This window comes from Rattus norvegicus, chromosome 18 (genome assembly GCF_036323735.1).
Source record: "Rattus norvegicus strain BN/NHsdMcwi chromosome 18, GRCr8, whole genome shotgun sequence".
Taxonomy (NCBI): Eukaryota; Metazoa; Chordata; class Mammalia; order Rodentia; family Muridae; genus Rattus; species Rattus norvegicus.
In genome coordinates this window covers 65,375,050-65,395,849 of record NC_086036.1, presented here as the reverse complement: position 1 = coordinate 65,395,849, position 20,800 = coordinate 65,375,050, and the positions used below count along the sequence as shown (strand labels likewise).

The 20,800-nt window shown below is 43.9% G+C and overlaps 1 protein-coding gene across 29 annotated transcripts in view; it reads right to left on the bottom strand.

Annotated features, from left to right (window-relative positions):
* Tcf4 (transcription factor 4) overlaps positions 1–20,800 on the bottom strand; it is a 346,347-nt gene that overhangs the window by 167,337 nt on the left and 158,210 nt on the right. For 21 of the 29 annotated variants that reach the window (XM_063277625.1, XM_063277624.1, XM_039097159.2 and 18 more), the window contains one exon: positions 4,019–4,080. In XM_063277625.1, the coding sequence (XP_063133695.1) occupies positions 4,019–4,080 (62 nt within the window). Of the gene's footprint in view, positions 1–2,000; positions 2,419–2,524; positions 2,706–4,018; positions 4,081–4,184; positions 9,949–20,800 lie in introns of those variants that run through there. The other 8 variants (XM_039097173.2, XM_063277627.1, XM_039097174.2 and 5 more) reach the window with 5 other exon arrangements.

Here is a 20,800-nt window from a genome sequence, read left to right as displayed (position 1 = left end):
TATCACTAATTTTCGCTGCTTTTGGAATGGAGGTCAGATGTAATATAGATTCTCCATGCCTTGAACACTCTAATTAAGGCAAGAAGTCTAAAAGCTTCTTCAAGGTCAGGAGGAATGCCACGTTTTGAAAACGTATCAGTTTTCTACAGAACATTCTCTGACAGGGTCAAACTTGGCTGCACAGTGAGTCACTGGGGAATCCCTGGAGCAGCTTAAGCCAAGACAACTCCTAAAATACTAATTTGACTGGACTTAGCACTCGGCTTCCCAGCTCGCTCCCCGCTACCTACCTACACATACACACACACACACACACACACACACACACACACACACACACACACACACACACACACACTCACACGAATGCACACACCCCTCCTATACTCAAGCTTACCAATTCTGGTGACCTCACCTTGCATACAAAACTGGTAGAATTTGACAAAATCTTAAAGTCTGCAAATCGTTAAGCATCTTATTCAACACAGGAAAAAAAGAGAGACACGGAGAGTGAGTGACCTTTTTTTTACCCTCCTTCTGTTGGTCGCGATATTATCGGTTAGGAGTCAGGAGCAGACTCTTCCAGGACTGGGGTTGGGCTAAGTGGTGAAAAGTTTGTTTTCGCTCATGTGTGTTTCTGTCAAACTTTCCATTATAAATTTTATTTGCTCTGCCAGTAAAAGTAATATGAGGCTGTGATTTGGCAGGGAAGTTTAAAGCCCGGGTGTGACTTCTGTATCTCAATTTAATGTAAATCATTTTCTCTCTATTTCGTGAGAGAGCTTAGAAAAGCCACCTTTGTCTACACAAATTTCCAAAGTCGCAAAAAAGGTCAATATATGTATTTCTGAAAACTTCGTATGGAAGCATATTAGTGCATTTATTTATGTTATTTCTCATTTTTAATGAATCCAAAGGAATTCGCAATAAAGAACATGATGGCTTTTTATTTTCCTGCTAAAATATCAATTTTTAGAAAACCATATCTATCACTATTAACACTGAATCTATAAGAGAAACACACCAACTGCTTAAGGACACACACACACACACACACACTGCTTATGTATTCAAGTGATGTGTTTTTGTAACCCTGTATATCTCAGGATGATAAATTGCCAGGCAGCCCTTCCCTCACTACCTGTTGCTTATGTAGGAAGAGCAAAAAGCCGTTAAGACTAGAAGGTCCTAGAAAGCTGCCCATCCCTTTGGGTTCACAGGCTTACATTGTTATCATATGAAAAGGCAGCTTTGCAGCTCCTGGGACTACCCCATGTAAAGGTTTTCTGTCCAGGGACTCACTAGCTGGCGAATGAAGGAAACAAAAGCTCCCCTTCCTGAGAGAGAGAGAGAGAGAGAGAGAGAGAGAGAGAGAGAGAGAGAGAGAGAGAGAGAGAGAAACAGACAGACAGACAGACTGAGACTCACCTTGTTACACAGCGGGGAATCATTTCAGCTGTGATCCGCTACTAAGACTCCAAGCCCAAGACACCGACACCGGGATTCTGGCTTTCTTTGGGGTTTGTTTAGCACAAGTAGTAGACAAGGGTTCAAAGAACAATGCAGCGCCAGAGAAACCGACTCCCTGAGAGAACAAACTTCGCCCTGCTCTTTGCTCGAATTCCACAGAAAGCTGAAATCCAGACTATGTACACACTCTTATCTTCAAGCCCTATTTCCCCACACAGGGAATTCTCAACATTCCCCAGGGGACACCCTTGAGCATCGCACTGTATATGGGTGGACAACAGCTAAGACCTAGCTGAGCGCGCAGGCACAGATAGCCATTTCTCGCAAGGCTCGCAAGCCTGAGGCAGAACTAAGAAGGAGTCAGCGCCACACTCCCCAGCAAGATTCTGAAGATCTCTCAAGAAAAGCAACGGCCCTGGGATAGAAAAGCATTTTCCTGAAGAGCAACTAGTGAAGGCCCCCCGAATTTCAGCCCTCACACACTCCAGTCGACCACCTCAATTCCCCCCATGTCCGACTCCACTCCTCACCTTGTGCTTGAAAAAAAAAAGTTCAGTTTCACCGAAGGAAGTATTCCCCTGGAAAAAAAAAACCCAAACAAACAAACAAACAACCCCCCCCCAAAAAAAACAAAAACAAAAACACGGAGGGAGAAGGGACTGCGCTCTGTACACACACTGACTCCCACGGTCTGGATGATGCTTTCCCAAGTTCAGGGGCCTCAGGCTTACTCAGCAGAGGAAATCTCTGTGTCTGTGAGGAATTATGCCAATTTCTGTTAGCAAGAAAGGATGCAGGGTCTAGGAAGCCTACTCTCTCGATGACCAGCAAAAGGGGCCCAGCGAAAAATAGAGACCTGTGCCATGACCATCTGCAAAGAGGAAGGATGTTGTTAACTTTCTTCTCCCCAAAACTCTGGCGACCTCTGCCTTGACCCTCAGAAACCAGACCCACAGGAACCGGCTTTTCTGCAGGAACTGAGAGCTATACACCAGAGACCCAGCGCTGTAAGGGCTGGTTGCCCAGGCTATCTGCCCCGAACACGTGCACTCACATTCCAAAGATGTTCCCGTTGCACCAGAATGGCTGTAAATTTCTTCCCTGCAGAATTCTTTCCACACAAACTGCCATGGGCTGCCCTCCTGGAAGACTTCTCAACCAAGAGCTGTGCAGCTCATCGCCACGAATCTTTTAGATGCTGGGAGATGACTGAATTGGCAACTGGACCAGAGGAGTCAACTTTTAAAATGCAAATATATACGGCGGGGAGGGGAAAGAAAACCCTTCCAGAACCAATCCTCCAGAATTCTACCTTCATGATCAACGGGTGCTCCTGGAAGGAAAACTTCCTTCAGTGCCCAGTTACATTACTGAGGCACATGTGGGCTTACGTGTTTTTAGGGATAGAATAAACGGGTTGCTTTTATTTTTTTGTTTTAAATCCCAAGTGGATTTTTTCCCCACATCATTTAAAAAAAAAAAGCAGGAAAGCAAGAAGATGAGGCATCCCTTTTCTGCACAAAACAACAACAACAACAAAAAAAAAAAAAAACAAAAACAAAAACAAAAAAACCCTGAATGTCTGCCTTGCTTGGGTGAGGAAAAAACAGTACAAGACTTTGAGCACTGAAGAGCATTAGTAAATCTCAGAGAGGGCTTTGGAAATTAATAAACTGGCCCTCTCCTTTTAAAGTACACATTAAAATATGTATTTTAATTATGACTGGTAATGAGGCTAAAATTCAAAGAAAAATGTTTATAAAATGTAAAGCTTCCAGGTTACCCTATAGATAGCATTTTCCAAAACTGGCTCTTCTCTAGAGTTAAAAGGACACAAGTGCAGAGGGCACAGACACACGCATGTAGGCATGTACACGCGTGCACGTACACACACACACACACACACACACACGCTATCCCTTTGTGTTACACTGGCATTTTATTATTAAATTAAAGTGCTCCTCTTTTCCTAACTCATGCATGCTTCCCTTGTGACGACGGCTTTGCTGTTAGCCTGCTGGCCTTGACTTCCAGCCAAAAACAATCCAGAAACAAAAAGGGACAACAAATCATATTTTCACAGGCAATTTTATCCCTCGGACCCACCCTCTTTTCACACAACACCATATAACCCCAGGAAGACTATAATTTAGAGCAATGCCACCCAACCCCAGCATCTGAAATTCGGCTGCACTTTTGCATTTCTTTGGTGAGAGATTGTTAAGTTCTTAACTGCAGATAAACTCTTTCGATAGACCCTCGATAGACCCTCGTTCACCGATCTGGCCAGTTTGCAAACAGTACCGGGGCATACCGGGGAACGGTTAAAGGAATAAAAAACGAGCCAAATGGTGGTAGCTTTGATCCCGCCAAGCCCTAAATTTAAGATGTTTATTAGTTTCCAGCTCCGATTTGCTTCGTTCCTTAAAGACAGCCGTCAGAGGCTCTCAGCCCTCCCTGTCCTTTAGTATCACAACTGAGAGCAAGACAGGCACCATTTCCCTCCTTAGTTCTGGCACCTCTTCCCCAGACCGAGAGTGGCACTTACCTGGTGGCAACCCTGTACGTTTTCTCTCCCATAAGATGAGTATGAACCCCTTTCTGTTTTACCTGCCGAGAGAAACAATAAAACAGGATAAATCGTGCTTTTCCTTTAAAGCAAACCTCCCCTGCAGGTAACTGAGATCCACTCCCCATCTCGGATGTTTACGTACGTAGAGGAGACACAACTGGCAATGTATGCAAGCAAGACAGGGAATGGCGCTTCCTCACTCTGGCGACAAGGAACTGGAAAAAAATATCTTTCATTCCTATTCTTAGCCAAACTGCTCCACACTTCCAAAAACTGTCATTCCAGTGGCCTCCACTTTCTCTAACAAACAAATTGTCATTCCTTTTTTTTTCACGTTCTTCCTCTCTCACCAAATTTGAACCATTTCACTTTTATTTACACAGCAGGCAAATGATCTATGTAATGACCCTAGCCTGGTACTTCCCATTGATTATATTGACACTTAACAGGGAGGCCAAGGCTAATCAATCATGGGTTCTCCAGATGGTGAATTTAGCAAAGAAACTGTTCAAAATTCTAAGCCCCCTCCCCCCACCTCTCTCTCCTCCCTTTTAAAAACTCCCTTTCCCCAGGACTGATCCAGGGCACACTTGGGAAAGGGGGCTTGGAGAAGTCACCTAGTCTTCGGGATCCAGGTTCAGATCTAGGAGACTGGGCATGGCCCTAGGACCATGCTTTTGAATGTCTTGTCAATTATTTCTAACTCCACGTTTCTCTACACTGGTCAGGACAGGTAGAGAGAGAGTCTCCACTGCCACTGAGCCATGTGTGTGGATGAACCCAAGGCTGTATTTCCCACTTTGGTTCTATTTTAATCAAAACCACGTTACAAGAGGGGTAATGCGGTCCCGTTACGATGTTCAAAAGGTTACCCTAGGAAACTGATCATACCAAGTGACAAGAGGCTAGTGGGCCAGGCCACTGCTCAGAACCTCACTCTGCCTCAGACTGAAGGACAATCTCTTGTCAGGACTCCAACTTTGAGGAATGAATATACGGTGGAACACTCTTCTCTTACTCTAAAGGGAAAATTGAAAGCTTTCTGGAGGAGCTGAAGCAACTTCCTGTTAATGTTTACGACCCCCCAAATTTTCCCTTCTTTACTCAACACAAGCGCTAAAAGGAACAGTAGTCATTTTCTCTTTGGGGTCAATGCCGAGGTTATCGGAGAAAATGTTCTTGACAACACACACAGATTTTGTCTTTCAGAAATGTTGTCTCTGGTGTAAAGTAAGCCCTGTGTCTCTGTCACTATCCTAACACTTTGGATAGAGGATGACTTTCAAAGGGAACAAGTTCGGAGCCTTAAGACCCTGCCCCACCCCCACATTAGCTTTTCTCCTGATTTTTAACAAAACTCAAACGTAGGAAAACTGTACTTCAGCCACAGTGTTGTTCAGTGCAAAGTACAAAATCCATGCCCATATTGGCCTCAACATCCAGAAGTGAGACACAGTCTCACAGAGCATCAGTCCTGGGAGATGGATGGGAGGAACTCCATTGTGCGTAACTGTACCACCATACATGTGCTCACACGGACATCCCTAGCCATCTGTGCTATGTAACTTACCCCGACCCCCCTAACTGCTCACTGTAACTGTTACTACCAGGAAAGGCGTCATCTTTATGGGCAACATCACATGCCCTCCCTTAAGTTCTTAGGACCAAGAAATCTTCAAGTATACCGTGACATATTTAGGCAGACACACAGGTAGGCAGCTAGAAGAGTTCAAGGGGAAAAAAGCGCTTTGATCCTGGAGGAATAGGAAAATCTAAAGTCCAGATTTGGTAATCTCCAAATATTGAATGACGATATAAAATGTGGCTGTGAGAGAAAAATGCCCCCTTCTTGTTCCATTTTTCCCCCAAAAGAATTACAACACCTGGTATCATTTCCAGAACTCTAACACAGAGAACTGGAGAGAACCATCTTTCTACCAGCGTTTGTCTCGCTCCATCTACACAAGCCAGGGCCACTCCTTCTCTTAGGATAATGCAAATCGAAGGGGGAAACACAAGAACCAGAGAGTGAAAGAGAAATGGGGTATGGAGAAGAAAGACAGGAGGAATAAAAAAAAAAAAAAGAGAGAGCAATGGGCTCAGAAGGGAGGGAAAGAGGCCAGAGACGGGCGGAGGAAAATACGAGTTCACGAGGCAGCGTCCCCGAAGTGCTCTTGGCTGCACCGGCCCAGCATTCCTTTCTATCATATCAGGTACAGGCTGCTTAATCTTAATTTTGCTTGTTAAAAAATATTTATCCAGATACAAAAATAAACCCACTGCAAATTACAAGTTGTCAGGGTTAAAAATCTACTCCTGTTTGTGAGGGGGAGGATAAGAGACCAGCACAGACATGAATCACTCTCCCGTAATTTGAGTGTTTCCATGACATCAACGGGCACCCGTCCAGGACTCTGTCGAAGTCTGTGAGGTACCAAAGAGGCAGCACAGCTAGCGGGAGGCTGGGAGGTGGACTAATTTTTTTTTTTCCCAAGGATTATGTTCCTTGTGAAGGTTTCATCCGTAGCATCCCCTTTTACCATCAAATAGATCACTGCAGAGATCATGAGCGAACACATTTCATTCTAATAGTGTAAGCCTTTAACTTTATTGCAGCTTTTTTTTTGTTCCCAAATTCAACTATAAATCTGCCCTCAGAACCCAAAACCCTGGTTTGGGAGCAAAATAATCAGGGATTGTGGACAAAGCCCCAGGACCTCAGAAACATCAGATCTTTTTAGTTCTATCATATTTCAAATGATAAAAATAAAAGCAGCCATTTTTAAAATGTCACCTCAGTTTGCAGTGGGGGAAGAAAGAGCCATGTCTGTATTCTGCGTCGGTTGTCCATTGAAAATTGGGCATGGACTTGATACGGATTTTCTGTTTCGAATTCAATGGAATGTTCGTTTCAAGATAATGAAACTTTGAAGCTCACTGAAAAGGTATGAGTGGGGCCCTTAGGTAGCTGTGTGTGCTCTGGAATACAAAGGGCCAATATCTGTGTCTCCTCTATGCCGCCTTGGATCTTGTCACTTACATCAACTGGCTGGCACGGAGGAGGAGAGCCTGTTCCCTTCTCTCTCCATTATTCACCAGTCACCCTCAGCCCCGGGACCACGGCGAGTGCTTTGAAGGAGCTTGGGACTCCATTTCTCCAATGTCAGAAGGGAGATGGTGGCGATGAGCGGACCCCGCCACGCTCACCGAAGAGTTCTCAAGACAACCGTCCAGTACTAGAATGTGACAGCCGCTGTGGATATTTTTTTGGCACGAAGACAGCGGTGCCAGTGCCAAGCCCCATGGCTAAAACTACTCAAAAGAGGCAAAAGGGTAGCATTAATCGCTCAAGTCTTTTACTGCACGGAGTACCGTTGTCATCCATATTTTAAAAACTAAAAGAACCCGTTAGTAACATTTGTTATGTGCCCATAAATTGGGGTGGGGGGAGGGGAGAGGCTTGTGAAACAGATATGAGGAACAAATCTTATCAGGCATTCGAGTCATTTTTTTAAATCTAAGAAGACCAAATGTTAGATTTTTGCTGCTGGTAACAATTTCCGTGCAGGAGACAAATGGTCTGACCCGAGGAGGGATGTTGAGATGGCTGAATGACTGAGAGCTAAGTCCACATGCTAAACTACTCCTCTTCTCCGGCAGTCGTGCTCTATGTATATAAGTGACATTAATGCTGTGTCACAATGTTTTCCCCCCAATTAAATACGAAGAATGCTGTAAATGAGCAGACACAGCACCCGTCAATCAATCCTGGAGACAAAGGAGATCAACGTGCAGGCTCTTGTCTAAGACAGGTCGGTATCCACAGAGAGCAAGTGATCCAGGAAGTCAACATGGGCATTGTCCGGAGGAAGCCTAGACTGTGGGTAAAATCAATATTTAAATCTGATTGCTAAAAAATGGCACCACATGGCAATCAATGAAGGATTCACTTCCTTCTTTCTGTTGCCCCGAAAAAAACAATCTCAGCAGAAAATATCAGCCATTTGCAATTTTTAGGGCCAGCATTTTTGCTGACCCTGATGGTAATCTCTTAACATAATATCCCCAAGAGCAGTAGGAAATGTTGTTATTATTGTTGCTGCTACTTGGAGGCAGTGCAGTTTGTAACTATCTGAAGAACCCAGATTCGATCTTCAGGTAATCTATGATTTGTCATTTGGCGTGTCTGACTTTCCTTCCAACATGTCATAGCATTCTGTCACAGGAAGAGTGGATGACAATGGAAACGGACTCAGGAACCAATTCCACTCACAAGGGGTGTCACCTGTGCTGGATCCTGGGCTCACAGGAGAGTTTAGAGGCACGGGGAAAGCTTCACAGTCAGATATGAGCCACTTCTCTCTATGGTTTCTAAAGGCAAGCTGGGGCATAGCACATCCTTTGGTGGTTCGTCAGCAAGATAACTGTATCGTACCGGGGTCTGTGGCCCCTGAATTGTAAAGGGCTCCTTTAACACTTCTACCCAGGTGGAAGATTAAAAAACAAAACAAAACCCACCATTGAAAAGGGAGCACCTGTATAGTGGAACGCCACCTCCTGCTCAAAGCCTTGATAAAAAAATTACCTGATTCCATAGGACGACACCAGCTAGCTACTTCCCTGCTAATCCTCGTTCTGAACTGAAGAATGGGCCTTTTGTTCTCAAGCATCGGGTTAGGGAACTCATGGTAAACATGCTTGACTCAGAATCAATTTCTGTCCCTGTCCCAACTCCAACCTACCCGTGCTTAACCTATTAATTTCTGCTTCTTCTTTTCTATTACAGTGGAAGGGCTACTCCATTAAGGGGTAGCTAGACATTTCAGGGTAATGAAAATACACACTGGTGATCATATAGAATCCTCTCTTCATGCCCTACCTGAGTCAGAAGAGCTCAGGGCTCACCATACAGAAGCCACGACCCAGAATGCTCTATGAACTGTGTACTCTACCTGACTAAACTTTACGGCAGCTGTTGAGGCAGACAGCATGAACACCATTTAACAGAAAAGGAAACTGAGGCACAGAAAAGTGACCGAGGCCATACGGGTCAAATCCTGATATCTGCCCCTGCTTTGCTGATGACATTTAAAGTCTAGGACAAGGAAGTGCAAATAAACCAGAGGCCGATACGAAAGTCTCTGAAACCCCAGAGCTCAAAACACTCATGAATTTGATATGAAATTAATGAAAGTGTCTTATAGGCGGTGATAATTTACATTTACATGGTGTTTTATTCCTAAAAGGTCTCTAGATACTTTATGGCTGTACAAATGACATACACAGAACCTGTGACGTCTCACAATTAACTGCCACCGTCTCCATGTTAACTCGAAGCAGGTAATTAACAAAAACATGGCAGAAAACAGCGTTTAGCCGCATTCACTATGTGGAGAGTATTAACTGTATATTAAATACACAGAGAAGAATGAGAGCAAAGACATGATTATAACATAGGGTCTCTCAGCAACACTCAAGTGTCTTTCGTAGGAAAGCAATCCCACAGTGGGCCCCAGAAATCAAATGGGAAACTCACTGAAAGTATACAGAAAATGTCTCCAGCGATCTATGATCCCTCCCAAATTCAACTTATATCTTAAAGGCTCTTAGAAGTCTCCCGGTGGAGATGTATAGGTGATTTAATATGGTGTTTAGTGAACTGATCGGAACATATATTCCTGCATCCATCTTTGTTTTCTGTGTGAATATTGAGTCCCGATAAATTTTAAGAATTACAGTGGGTGAAAAATACACTAGGACGACATCCAGTTAATACACATCTGTGGCTTTCTATCATGTTATAGAGGCATAGTTTTAAAATGTTTTAATCTTGCTGAAATCAGTGTGAGGTTATCTATCTACACCGTTCGTTTGGTGATGACTCGGTAGGCATCATGGAAATCACTAGCCCTCCACTGTTTTAACTGGCTGGTCAACCCTAATTATCCCTGACCCCATGCCCAGGTGAGAGCATGAGTTTTATAAAAACGGAAGGTGACAACGTCAATCGGATGTCTAAAATCTCAGAGAAGGTTCTGATTTCTCCTGCAGGATACAGGGGAATATAGGTGTCCATATATCAGGACAACACGATCTTCTCTCACGGGCATTTAAAATTCCACAATGAAAGAATCGTGACCCACTTCCAGAGCATAGACCAGTCACTGAGTACAAAGGAAATCCTTCCATCTCTCAGCATGCCTTCCCCCGGAACTGATGCTCCTTAAGGCGCCAAGGTACTCAGCAATGGCCTATCTGATCCTTTCAGAAAGAGTAAGTCTCGACAACCTCTCATCGACTCTCCTGTTCCAAGCAAAGTACGGTCTTCAGGGCCATGTGCAATAAAACCCAACAAATTCAAAATGTCTGAAAGCTCTACCGCTTACTCTGGGAACAGCCTCTGGTTCAAGAACCACAGCCCATCCCTCCTTGAAGAACACGTAGTTGCAGAGAGCTGTGCTTAACAATATGGAAACTGGCTCAACCTATCTCGTGTAACAGAATGTACTCCAGGGGTTCACTGGAGATGCCCAGCCCTCGTTTTTATATAGGCGCAGTCACGGAATGAAGGAAGGGTACCATTGAGGCTATGCGGGTGTGAGAGGTGAGGTCAGAAACAGAGGCCTCCAGGCCCTGCACTGAAGCTTTGTGTACGGCGTGCCACCTCTCTTCAGACTGTTCTACACGACATTGTCTCCACACTGCCACAGCCGCGTCCCTAAATCATTTCACTCCGTTTAGAAAATCTAAGAGTTCTCAGGTGCCCATGGAAACACATTTCACGTGAGCATCCTGGGATACATCAAAAAGCACTGTCTCACTGCAGAGGTGAAATGGGGCCTTGGGTTATGTCATGGCCACAGACAGTAACAGGCAAGACGATGTCCCCCACCCCCCCGCGCCCCGCGCCCCGCCCCCATCCAATGCCTTGCATCGGGGGCTTAGGCAAGGGAAAGCTGTAACTTCTATGTGTTATTTTTCCAAATGCAGGAAAATCTTTCATTGAGAATAACGCTAATTCCACAGAGTGTGCAATTAATCAGCATAATCACAGGGATAACTTAGCTGTTTGGGGAGGTGTGTCAAATAACTCCTTAAGGCCACTAAAGTACCACTTGAACCACCAAGTAATGATTTTCTGAATCAGCAATTTGTACAAGGGTCCCCTAGAGACCCCGAGGATGAAGGGCAAACCCAGAAGCCTTTAAGTTACTTCTAATGAGTAACTTACCACTGGCTTTCTGTGCACAGCATCTCCGTGTCACTCCTGCCCTAGTTTATATTTTTTACCACAGTTGGAGTCTCCAAGGAGTGGATAAAGTAAAGCAATTTGGGATTTGTAGGTTCTTGTAAAAAAAAAAAATGGCTGTGTGTTTGAATTTTTTTTTTTTACTTTTTTTTTTTTTTAAAGGAAATCATTTCTGTATCACAATGGGAGAAAGTGCTAGAAAGATGACCTAATGGTTAAAACTTTTGGATGATCCTGTAGAGGATCTGAGTTCAACTCCTAGCACCCACACATTGGCCCACAGCCATCTGTTACTATTGTTTCAGGGGACCTCACGCTCTCTTTTGGCCGCTGAGGGAACCAGCATGTAAGTGGTGCACAGACAGACATGGGCCTACAACATTCATACATATAAAATAAATTAAATTTAGAGAGCAAAACTAAAAGTAAAAATGGAGAAAAGTTGAAAGCTAGAGAGAGGGCTCAGCAGTTACAGCCCTTGCTGCTTTTCCAGAGGACCTGGGTTCAATTCCCAGAACCCTCGCGGCAGCCTCCATTTGCCATTGGATCCAAATGGCCTCTATGGGTACCAGGCACACATGTGGTACAGGTATATATGGGAGCAAAACTCCTATACACATAAAGTGAATTTTTAAAAAGTTTTAACGGGGAAAGCATCATCTTGTGGTACATATATCAAAAGCAAGCAAAAAATGTAAAAATGTGGTTTTTTTTTAATTGTTACATTCTTGTGTAGAAGAAAAGACTGGGGATGTGTGTGAGGAAAGCAATGTTTCCTCAAATATTTTATCTATGACTTAAGAACTCTTACCAATCAAGAGAAAGACCTTTCTTAACAAATTCCTGCGGCAGGTGGACTATGGCTCAGGATGCCCCACCCCACCTCACATGCGTGTGCAGGTGCGTGTGCGTGTGCGTGTGTGTGTGTGTGTGTGTGTTCACACACTCTTACACGCGCACATGTACCCAGTCCTGGTACACTTGTATATTCAGGTGCACTTTCTGTGTGGCCTTGAGTAGAGGCCCCAGGCCACCATTATGATGGCTTCTGCAATCTCATCTAGGCTGGCCACACAGGAAGCTGCAGGAACTTTGAGCCTCTGCCCCAATGCTGAGGTTACTGTGTGAGTCCTGGCATGCCAGGCTACCCGGGTGCGGAGGATCTAAACTCACGTACTCACGCTACTATGGCCGTTGACTCAGTGGACCACCTCCCGAGCTTTTGCATTTTGTTTTGATTTTAATAAAATCTCATTAGTTATGGCCACCAATTTAACAGTACACAGAGCTCCGCAGGTTATAGTGAATGGGCACCAACAAACCTAGCAGCCTGCTAGATAACAAAATGGAGCCTGCATATCCACCGTTTTTTGAAACACATTTCACAGGGCAGGCGAGCTGGTAGCCATGCCCTTCAGACAACTGCATCTCAAGCTAATTCTGACAGCAAGCGGGAATGTTAAGTTCACTCAACTCCTTCCCAAGACATCGGCTGTGAAGAAATTATTTTACATGATCAAGTTGGCTCACCCAATAAGGAGTAGTGTCCACAACCACAGGAGCCCTGGACTTTTGAGGAGGTTGTTACTCTCTATCTGATCCTGGCCCAATGCCCCCAGAGCACCCCTTCTCCATTTTGACCTAGAGTAGTGTCATGTTTAGACACAGATAGAACTCCAGAAACTGACCAAGGCCTGTGTGACTTCAAAGACCCCACACACTCAGGAGGACTGCTCCTCTACCCACACTCCCCTGTCTCTCCTTAGAGAAGATGTGTCACGTTTCTGCTGAGATGTTAAAAAAAATCCCAAGTTAGACTGTGTTGCCTTGAATTTATTTATTCACTTATTTAGAATGATTTATCAGCAAAGTTTAAGATACTCAGCATATGAGTCATGCCACCTGGTAAGTTACGTTGTGTTCAGTAAACAATGCCAAAACTCTGAATGCACTGAAGTAAGACAGATTAAAGAAACTTTAGTATTAAGTGAACTCTAAAGAGTATACCTACACACAGGCTTAGTTGTTTACGCAGAAAAATCTACATATGAGTACTTCTTAAATCACGCTAGCCTCAAGTTCAAGTTGGATGTATAACTAAGAGTGATATGCGATTGCCAGCATGGCAGCACATGCCGGTCAGTCTAGCACTTAGGAGACTGAGGCAGAAGGACAGAAAGTTTGACCAAGCATAGACCAGACTATGATAATGTTTCTCAAAAGAAAGAGGGGCTGGGGATTTAGCTCAGTGGTAGAGCGCTTACCTAGGAAGCGCAAGGCCCTGGGTTCGGTCCCCAGCTCCGAAAAAAAGAACCAAAAAAAAAAAAAAAAAAAGAAAGAGGGGATTGTGGTCTCCTAAATAAATATCATATTTAATATGTTACTCAAGGCTCCACAAAAATACGATTAATAGATATTGGGCGGTTTTTAAAGCATAGTAAATACTTATATGTGAACAGAATCTGAAGAGTGCACACGTACTATATGTTTGACACACATGTGCCCGCAGCTCTATGTTTTACACTTTACATATCTATCCTTTATCTCCTTCAACGTTCCACTCCCAACTTAGATAGTGAGAGTGTATTCAATACACATAGCTACTGTACATACATATGCGGGCATACCTACATACAAGCATTTTTAGCTCCAGTCGTCTGTTTATGTGTAATGTCTGAAATGATCTTCTCCCTTGATTGTGTCTGAGAACACAATCAATCTGGATTTTGTTGAGAAATTGGGAAAAATAATCTGAATTCAAGATGTATTCCAGATTATCTATAGAGCGGACAAAGAGTAGGGAGATAGCCAACCGTTAGAAAGAAAGAAGAGTGACACCCTGTTACCTTTTCAAGACCAAGAAAATGGAGAAAATAGCCACACTCTTGGGTAGATGGGGCCAGCTACCACATGACATTAGCGACAGTTGAGTGAACTTGAGGCGTAAGATCTGACAACACAAAGCATCTATTCTGACAATGTGATATTTAAGGGAAATGTCCTGTTTGCAGAAGGATTTGGCCAAGGGAGGAAGTCAGGAGCACAGGATGGCAGAGAAAGGAGGAGAGGGAGCGGCGATCAGGGGAAGGATGCAGAGTAGGGGAGGGGCCAGAAACATGACTTCATCTTATCCAAAGCACTCCGGAAACGAAATGTGTCAGTGTTTACGGACAGCAGTCTCCAGGGCTAGAACCTGCAAAATTTATCATCTGAATGTTTTTGGACTGAATCTGAACCATGTAAAGAAAGATATTTTTTAGAGTACTTGTGCATGCCGTGTGCCAGAAGCTGGAGGCTCCGTCACTCTCAAGGGGGTAACTAGCAAGAAAACCTAGCAAAACCTCATTGAAGACCATGGTGACAAGAGAGAGCCACTTGCCCCTCCATGAGAGGTGTTAGGTTGTGATGAGGACTACACGTTAGGATACGGTTATTTGGCGATGTCAAATGAATCAAAATAACATTTTAAGAATGACGCTTATATGATGTATGGAGAATTAATGTTAAAGTCACTGGAACGCAAACCTGGGATGACAGGCCACCAAAAGAGCCTTTACAGGTTATGTTGTCCCTTCGTGGTCTAAGTTCTTCGATGGTTCCATGTCTGGAGGGGCTGGCCTGGGAACTGGGGTTAGGATTTACTTACAAATAAAGAGAAATTTGCAATGCAATCCCCCAAAAAATTCAACGTCCTGAAGTTTCATCTACCACCATTAAGGGGCTGACTCAATCCATAATCTCAGAGATATATAGTAATTACTTACACAAATATAGTTACTATAGAATATGTAATGGAGTGACCCAACAGGCATCACTGCTTTTTGAAGAAGAGCTCATTCTTTAGACAGAGTCCCCTCTCTCCCACTGCCGGGAATGATACTCTCTCCCAAGGGCGCTGTCCACCATGCAGTACAGAGAGGTAGCATCTTCTTAGCTGCCCTTGAATGGTTTCATACCGTGGCCTGGGGTCAAGAATTGTCTGTTCTATCACCATCCCGCAGGCCTTAAGACAGTAGGAAAAGCCAGGCAAAGAAAGAGTGGCTCCATTCAGACAACCTTTCTCACTGGCTGCAGGTGACGGTGGCTCATTCAGATTTCTAAGGAGACTCAAAATGCCCTTGGGATGTAAAGCAACATGGGCTCATTTTCCTAGAAGCAAGGGAGAACTACACACCCCAGCAGGGAGCCCTCTTCTAGGGTTACCCCACAGTCTGACTCCCAGGGTTCACCCCGTGAAATTCTATTCCCAACTCAGACAAACTAGGCTTCGTCGCAGACAGAAGCAGGCCGAGAACAGCAAAGACTGTATGGCTAAGAGCACTGCACACCTTATGTGCCCTTTGAGCCGTCAGTAAGTCCTTTTAAGATGGCAAGACTACACCCACACTGGAACTTATGTTCCCATTCCGATGAATAAATCAGTGACCGGACTCAATCTTAAGTGACTTCATAGTTTCAGAAAATATTTGATTGATGTCTAAAGATGAAATCCAAAGGAAACCCAACAACCCCTGCCCCCATGGCACCCCTCAATACCTTGAGAGTAAAAGAGATTAAGAAGCCTCCGTTCGGAGTCGGTCCCAACAGGAGTGGCCAGCAGAGGGCGCACATGTCCCAACACAGCAGCCTCAGGCTAGGCAGGCACTCCCCAAACCTATTTAAAGCCTTAAAACCTGACCGAATTTAAAAGAGGGGCTAGAGAGCTAGTCACAAAAGTAATCTCAATTTAGGATTACTAAGAAACACAAGTACATTATTATTTAACAGCGACTTTAATAAGGGCTTCTTGGCTGCTGTAGGAGAGCTGTTCTGTAAAAAGAGGTAAATTTCTTTGCGTACAAGCGAGCTTATGTTTCTTCCCAAGACTACTGTGGTTTTAATAGGCCTGTGCGGCCTATATTAGGAATTCTCTACAATACGTGTATTTTTAGAAGTAAAGTAAATGCTAAATTTCTAGCGTGCAGCGTGTGTGTGTGTGTGTGTGCGCGTGTGTGTGTGTGTGTGATTTATATTAAGTCACTCTTTGAAATAGCATCTCTCTTAGTGTGCGTCTAGCCATATGTTCCACACAAAACCATTCATCTTCGTGGCTTACCAGCCACCCAAGTACATAGCATTTCATGTCTAAATCCACATGCGCACACCCCTTATTGTTTTTCCATGTTTGGTGTTCCATCGGTTAGTGCCAAACTGTCTGCTTGAAGCTTCTGTATTTTTCTTGCTTTGGGGTTACAAAAAGTTATTCCAGAAAAGGTGCTCCCAGCTATACGTATGTATGGATCAATCGACAGGCGTTGTTTATTTAAGAGTCTTCCCCCCAAAATGTGAAGACCACCCACCCATCTCTCCCAACATTTTTTGAAACAACAGAACAATTTTAAAATGGAGGGGGGGGGGGGGAGAAAGTACCAAATAAAGAGAAATGTCGAATCCAACACCGTTTTTCTTTTCGGATAAAAAGATTAAATAACCCGCACAAGAGTAGCTTCTCCTTTCAAATAGGTTACAATAAAGGGACGTTTGTCAAATAACTCTCAAACTGGAAGCAAGGCTGGATAATTTCACTTTGTTTATCTACCCCCCCCCATCAATGGCCATTTCAACCTAAGCCCTACCGCTCAAACAAAAGCAGTGGAGCTCTGAGGCATAGCCATCAAGTGATTCCTTTTTTAAAAAAATCAAATCTCTCAGACTTGAGAGATGAACTGGGTCCACGTTGTCTACAAACCAGGTGGCTTTGGTGACACATAGGTCGTGGTAAATGATATGCGCCCTTTAGCTGATGTGGCTCCTCCATTTCTGCATAAGTTAAAATGACGAGGTTTTGTTATTCCTAAGCACTCAATTCCGAACTGTTTGCACAATCTGTTAAGTCCAGGCAGATTTAAATGATTCTGACATGCAGCCCGCCAAGGCCAGTGACGGGGATAATGCCTCTTTACATGGGTAAAATTCTGTGCCACACAGGTCACCCTCTTCGGGGGAATCAACTGTGTGTCTCCTCTTCGCTTTTCCACCGCCATCGTTCATCCTGCAGCCTGGAGCCGAGAGTGAGACGCAAGAAAGGAGCTGAGTGCTCAAAGCAAAAATCTGCTTCCAGGACAATCCATTATATCTGACAAGTTAAATGTTCCATGGTAGGCCATATGGCACGAGAGCAGGCCCGACGATGGAAGGGAAGAACTGGGCAAATGCATCACGATTAAGGAGTTTGGCTACACACTTTAGTCTGAATTACTTTTTTTTCCCCTCTCAAATTGTAAATGTTGCCCCCAAATTTTTCATTTGAGTACCTTTGAAAAGGAGTTTCTTTTGAAAAGACAACCTGTAGTTTGGGGATCAGAATGAAAAAAGGTTAGGGCAGGTGGGTTTCAGAAAATCTTACAGACCTGTAGCCTCGCCATTTCAGTTTCAAGACAAATAACAAGTAGGTTGGAACATGTAAATGAGCCTGGGACAGCACAAAATGCAACCAATTCCCATGTTTAAGTCTCTCTCTAGATAGAAAATAATCTTACAAGTTTCACGGTGAGAATGGGCGTGTTCCCATGTCTTCTGGGGCTTCCTTTAACACTCACCAATGAATTGAATGAAGATGGCCTCTGCATAGCTACCACACATGCTAGGTCCCATGGTCAGGTCTGAAAGCCATCTAAGCCACTCACCACAAAAGCCAGGCGGCCTCCAAGAAAAGCGTGCTTGTTGTTAGGGACAAAGTCATCTAAAGTGTGTCAATGCTGTCATGGAGGGTGGCACTGACTTGCAGCTGAGGACGATGTAATAAAATGGATTAAACAGCTACTGTCCCGTGGCATGTTGCCTCCCCGCTCTACCATATAAAGCAAGCAGCAAGCAGACAGTCTTAGCTTCTTCCCAAGGAAGTCTCAAGGAAGAAATGGTTCCGTAACAAAAGCTGGGGAAGCTTCTGGGGAAAGTACATGGACTCAGGCGACCCTGTGGTAATTTTATCTGCTCCCTCACTTTCTGGAAGTAACGCGTCCATAAGCAAAATATATGATGTATGTGAATGTGTGCATACTCACCTGTGTGTGTATGGGAGTGTGTACACGTGCACATGCGTGCGTGTGTGCGTGTGTGTGTGTGTGTGAGAGAGAGAGAGAGAGAGAGAGATAATGGGTTGGTTCTCAACAGTAATGATACTGTTCAAGGTATTCACAGTGGTTTGCAAACATGAAATTCACAATCTTTAAGAGAAGAGCGACACACGTTTCCTGGGGAAGATATGAAGACTCATTTCCCTAAGCTATGTTCACTCTCCATCTCTCCAGAGGGTCACTATTTCCCCAAATGTACCCGCTTCTGCCTTAATTAAGAATCACATTGCTTCTAAGAGCATATATACTTTAGAAAAATAGATCCATGCTTTCTGTTGAAAAATGCGGTCAGGTTTTTTTTTTTGGTGGTCTGATAGTAACTTGATGAAATCGGGTATCTGCACTTTTCTTATTAACACAAAGACAATTTATTGAATTATGGAGGTGAGTAAGTGGGTAATGAGTTGGTAATCTGTATTTTATAACAACCATCAATGTTACAACTCTATATAATATTGATCACTTTCAGGAATGTGCCCTGTGACCTTCATTATCATATTAATCGACATGTATCAGAACTATTATAGCAAGTATTTTCATTCTATGTGTGCAGCATGAAGAAAAATTTAGGTGGTTAACTGGTTTGCATCACTATGCACAGCAATGAAGTAGAAAACCAACACACACACACACACACACACACACACACACACACACACACTTCTCATGCCTACACTGTATTTTGCCAGCCATACCATATATTACTAGGGAAAGTTTGGCCATTAACGAAGCATACACATTACTTAAGAATGAAAGCTTATTTATGTTATATACTATTGTTTGTCATTTAATAAAAATAGTCATCCTTTGGCACATTATCGTCCAGTGGGAAAATGAAGCCTGAATCCTCACATAGGAGGAATGAACGCAATTGCGTATAGCGTCACTGCTTCAAACTTGTAAGACGTCGCCGTGCGCGACTCAGCGTTAGTGCAGGGCACTGGGCCGTTGTGTACTGCAGACCCTTTTTCCGTGCATCTAGACCTACGTTTTTATTACTAATTAAAATGTCCAGATGGTAAAACAACACCTGATCCAAGGGGCTTCTCGGTACACTGACTGTCAGCGTTCAGCCACTGCACTGTTTACGGACTCAGGAAACTGCCCTCAACCAAGCAGCTTCCTACAGTTCCCAAACCATAGGGGAGAAGCAGCTAAGACATTGCTCATTAAAATGCCCACATTCAATTCAAATCTTTACTGAGGGGGAAAAATCTAACATTCAAACCACCACCATTAAAAAAAAAAAAAAGGCTCATGACAGCTCATAGGAAGAGCACCGTAGCAGGGCAATATGGCTGGAATTCATCCCGAGGAGAGAGAAAACGGAGGGGAGGAACAGGAAGGAACGGGCCATCGTCATACCATCTCAGGTGGCCTTGTTTTTCTTTGATACATTTGTTAATAACCAATTGTGTTTTAAATATATCTCTGTCTTCTTTTATATGTGGGCCTGGACTATATCACAAAGCAAAACATTTACTATCATAGAAGATGTGTACAACTTTGGTTTCCCCATCTGACCCCCTAAATTCGGGTTATAAAGTGCCCATGAATAACAGACTTCAAGAAATCACAAACGGTTTAGAGGTGTTTAAGCAATGATCCTAAGTGGATTCGTTTTTTCCTCAAGCAATTTTTTTTTTTTTTTGCAAATATTTAGGCTGCTTTGATACACAAATGTTCTCTCAATTTCCACCTCCCTGAAATCACTACACAGACCACAAACAACGGGGAAACAGAGGAGGCAGCTGGATGAGGGTACTGGCAGCCACCCTGGGTGTCTCCACCCACAGACCAATGTCGCTGTTGTGGCAATACCTGAAACAAAATCTTTCAGTGTCTGGGTGAACAATTGCTTTAAGGTCCTCTCTTCTGGGCTCTAATGTTCTCTGACTGAGGCCTTGGCTTCCCAGCGAGGCAACTCTGATCACCCACCCACAGGCTTCCTATTTCAGAGTTCAGTAACTCCAGTAAATGTGGCCTGCTTCTGGACAGCGGAAATCCAATCACGTGCAGAAGAAAACACCCACAGACATTAACCTGAGCAAAGGGGGTGGAAGGAAAAGTGGCCATCCCTACAGACTCAAGGAGCCTTCGGGACAGTGCTCTCCCAGGGGAGCATCACACAGGAGCAGCAGACTCTTGGGCCACCCCTTCGCACCACAAGTGACCGTTCTTAAAACAAAGTTTTCAAGGTAAAAACAGAACAAAACGAAACAAAACCACACTGAGAAGAGCACGGTAGTCTCAGCAGTTATGATTTACAATTATTACAGGAGGAAAACAGTCTCAAGGAAGTACTATTCCCCTGCCATCCATTCTCCACTACAGGGAAAAAAGAAGGAAAGAAAGAAAGAAAGAAAGAAAGAAAGAAAGAAAGAAAGAAAGAAA